Source organism: Rhinopithecus bieti, unplaced genomic scaffold (genome assembly GCF_001698545.2).
Source record: "Rhinopithecus bieti isolate Rb0 unplaced genomic scaffold, ASM169854v2 scaffold_36008, whole genome shotgun sequence".
Classification (NCBI taxonomy): Eukaryota; Metazoa; Chordata; class Mammalia; order Primates; family Cercopithecidae; genus Rhinopithecus; species Rhinopithecus bieti.
This window is the reverse complement of record NW_016816204.1, coordinates 2,327,820-2,330,784: the sequence shown is the minus strand read 5'-3', so window position 1 is coordinate 2,330,784 and position 2,965 is coordinate 2,327,820. Positions and strand designations below refer to the sequence as shown.

The 2,965-nt window shown below is 46.1% G+C and overlaps 1 protein-coding gene across 1 annotated transcript in view; it reads left to right on the top strand.

Annotated features, from left to right (window-relative positions):
* Positions 1-1,219, top strand: part of ANAPC16 (anaphase promoting complex subunit 16) — a 17,261-nt gene extending 16,042 nt beyond the window's left edge. Inside the window, exon 4 of the mRNA XM_017854582.1 lies at positions 399-1,219. Within this exon, the coding sequence (XP_017710071.1) occupies positions 399-514 (116 nt within the window). The 3' untranslated portion in view covers positions 515-1,219. The remainder of the gene's footprint in view (positions 1-398) is intronic.
* The last annotated feature ends 1,746 nt before the right edge of the window (positions 1,220-2,965 follow it).

Below are 2,965 nucleotides of genomic sequence, written 5' to 3'. Positions count from 1 at the left end.
TTTTTTTTTTTTTTTTTTTGATACGGAGTCCCACTGTCTGTCGCCAGGCTGGAATGCAGTGGCACAATCTTGGTTCACTGCAACCTCTGCCTCCAGGGTTCAAGCGATTCTCCTGCCTCAGCCTCCCGAGTAGCTGGGACTACAGGCGCATGCCACCACATCTAGCTAAATTTTTTGTATTTTTATAGAGGCGGAGTTTCACCATGTTGGTCAGGATCATCTCGATCTCTTGACCTCGTGATCCGCCCGCCTCGGCCTCCCAAAGTGCTGGGATTACAGGCATGATCCACCGCACTCAGCCTAGAAATTATTTTTATACCAGTCATCATCTTGGTGGCTGGTGGCAGTCTCATGAGTAATACATTGTTGTATAGTATTCTCTCCTTGACTCTTTACAGATCAGCAAGTTGCTCGGATGGAAAAACTAGCTGGTTTGGTAGAAGAGCTGGAGGCTGACGAGTGGCGGTTTAAGCCTATCGAGCAGCTGCTGGGATTCACCCCCTCTTCAGGTTGATGCTGCCTGGATGGTGGTGTCTGGTGTGCAGCAAGTACAAAGCCAGTGGGGGACTTTCCCACAGCTTGCGTAGCCATCCAGAGATCCACAGCTACGTCGCTGAATTGTTAATGCACATTTGTACTTGGTTTCTCTGTATCTGTTCACAGGCAACAAATACTTATATGTATGATCTTTCAGGGAATATTTTGTTTATTTGTTTTTAAAAGTATTGGGAATCAGATTAAGACAGTCGGTTTCAGAGAACCAGGAGGTTTGGGGTTAAGAGATACTTAAAAATTTTCACAAGCCAGGTAGGGCATATATCAGATTTGGCCAACTGATTGGCATCTGTCCTGTCATCCATACGGTGCCTGGAAATATTCACCAGTCAAGGTCAAGGTCAGCATCTGTGGTTAAAAATACAGCATTCTGACCTAAAAAAGTTATTTTGCAGATGAATGTGATTTCAACTCAGGAGCTATCCAAATGAGGATTAAATATTCTTTTTTTTTTCCTATTTTTGGACATCAATTCTATAGATTCTAACTTTTTCTAACCTCTTCTTGACATGCCAAATGCTGGCAAAAGAAGTGCTTTTGGATATGGCAGCACTTGTAAAATAAAGCAGTAAGCAAAATCCTTTTAAACACAGAAGTCCTGAGTTCTTCTCATTGGTGGACTCAAGCAATTCTGTAGCAAATAAATCCTTTGAAAGAGCTCCAAGTTGGTGGCTTTATCCTTTCAAAATCTCAGGGATTTGGGATGAGGCAAAGAGGTCAAATTACTTTTTAGAAGAAGAGAATCTAAAAACCGTTTCTCCTAAACAAATGGTAGACTGGCTTTACTTAAGAGATATGTGTCTTTATAGGAATACATGAATTTATCTTATTGATATTAAGTAGATTTTTTTTTTTTTTTTTTTAAGAAACAAGGTCTTGCTGTGTTGCCCAGTTGGTCTTGAACGCCTGGCCTCAAGAGATCCCCCCCCACCCCCGCCCGCACCTCGGCCTCCAAAGCGCTGGGATTACAGGCATGAGCCACCATGCCTGGCCTCAAGTAAGTTTTTATACCATGATAGGGAAAAACCTGGAAGGCTAAGAGATGTACTTAGTTTTCCCTCATGGGACCCCACGTTCCACAGTAAACAACTGGGGTAATCATGTATTACCTTGTATGCAAATTTTGCCTTAGACAGCATTTGTCTGTTCCTTATTAATGACCTGCACCTAATCTGCTTAGAGTTGCTTAATTATACGTAAATATAATCCCAGTAGCAATTAGCCTTAATCCGAAGAGTTCAAAATGTTTAACACGTTCTACCTGACGGGAGGTGGTGACCTCATTCAGTCGGTTAAGAGCCTGAGCCCTGTGAAGTTAAACACCTGCTCATTGTCACATAGCCCAGGCAGAAGAAAATCTCAGAACTTGGAATAGATCCCAGTTGCCTGATAGTTCATCTCATTATTGCCTTTAAAGCAAATTGGAGACTCGGCACAGTGGCTCCCACCTTTAATCCCAGCACCTGGGGAGGCCGAGGTGGGTGGATCACTAGAGATCAGGAGTTCAAGACCAGTCTGGCCAACATGGTGAAACTCGGTCTTTATTGAAAACACAAAAATTAGACAGGCGTGGTGGCACACGCTTGTAATCCCAGATACTCAGGAGGATCGCTTAAACCCGGGAGGTGGAGGTTGCAGTGATTGCACCATTGCACTCCAGCCTGGGTGACAGAGCGAGACTCTGTCTCAAAAAAAATAAAAATGAAAAAAAATCAGAGCACAAGAAGTACCAGTCCAACTCACCTTTTCCATATTAACAATTCTCAACTAAAAGAAGTTCCAGGTCGGGCGCAGTGGCTCAAGCTAATCAGCATTGGAGGCCGAGACGGGCGGACACGGAGGTCAGGAGATCGAGGACCATCCGGCCCCCCTAACCGGTGGAAAACCCTGTCTCTACTAAAAAACTAAAAAAAAAAACTAGCCCGGTGCGACATGGCGGCGCATGTAGTCCCAGCTACCCCGGGGGAGGCCTGATGACAGGAGAATGAGCGTGAACTCGGGAGGCGGAGCTTGCAGTGAGCTGAGATCCGGCCCCACAGCCACTCCAGCCTGGGTGACCGAGCGAGATCCGCTCAAAAAAAAAAAAAAAAAAGAAGTTCCAGGTCGGGGTGCAGTTGGCTCAAGCCTGTAATCCAGCAACTTGGGAGGCCCGAGACGGGCGGAATCACGAGGTCCCAGGAGATCGAGACCAATCCGGGCTAACATGTGTGAAACCCCGTCTCCTACTAAAAAATAACATAAAAACTAGCTGGGCGAGATGGCGGGCGCCTGTAGTCCAGCTACTCGGGTAGGCTGAGAATGGAGAATGCGTAAAACCCGTGGAGGCGGGAGCTTGCAGTGAGCCCTGAGGATCCGGCCCACGTGCACTCCAAGCCTGGCCGACAGAAGGCAAGACCTCCCGTCTCATAAA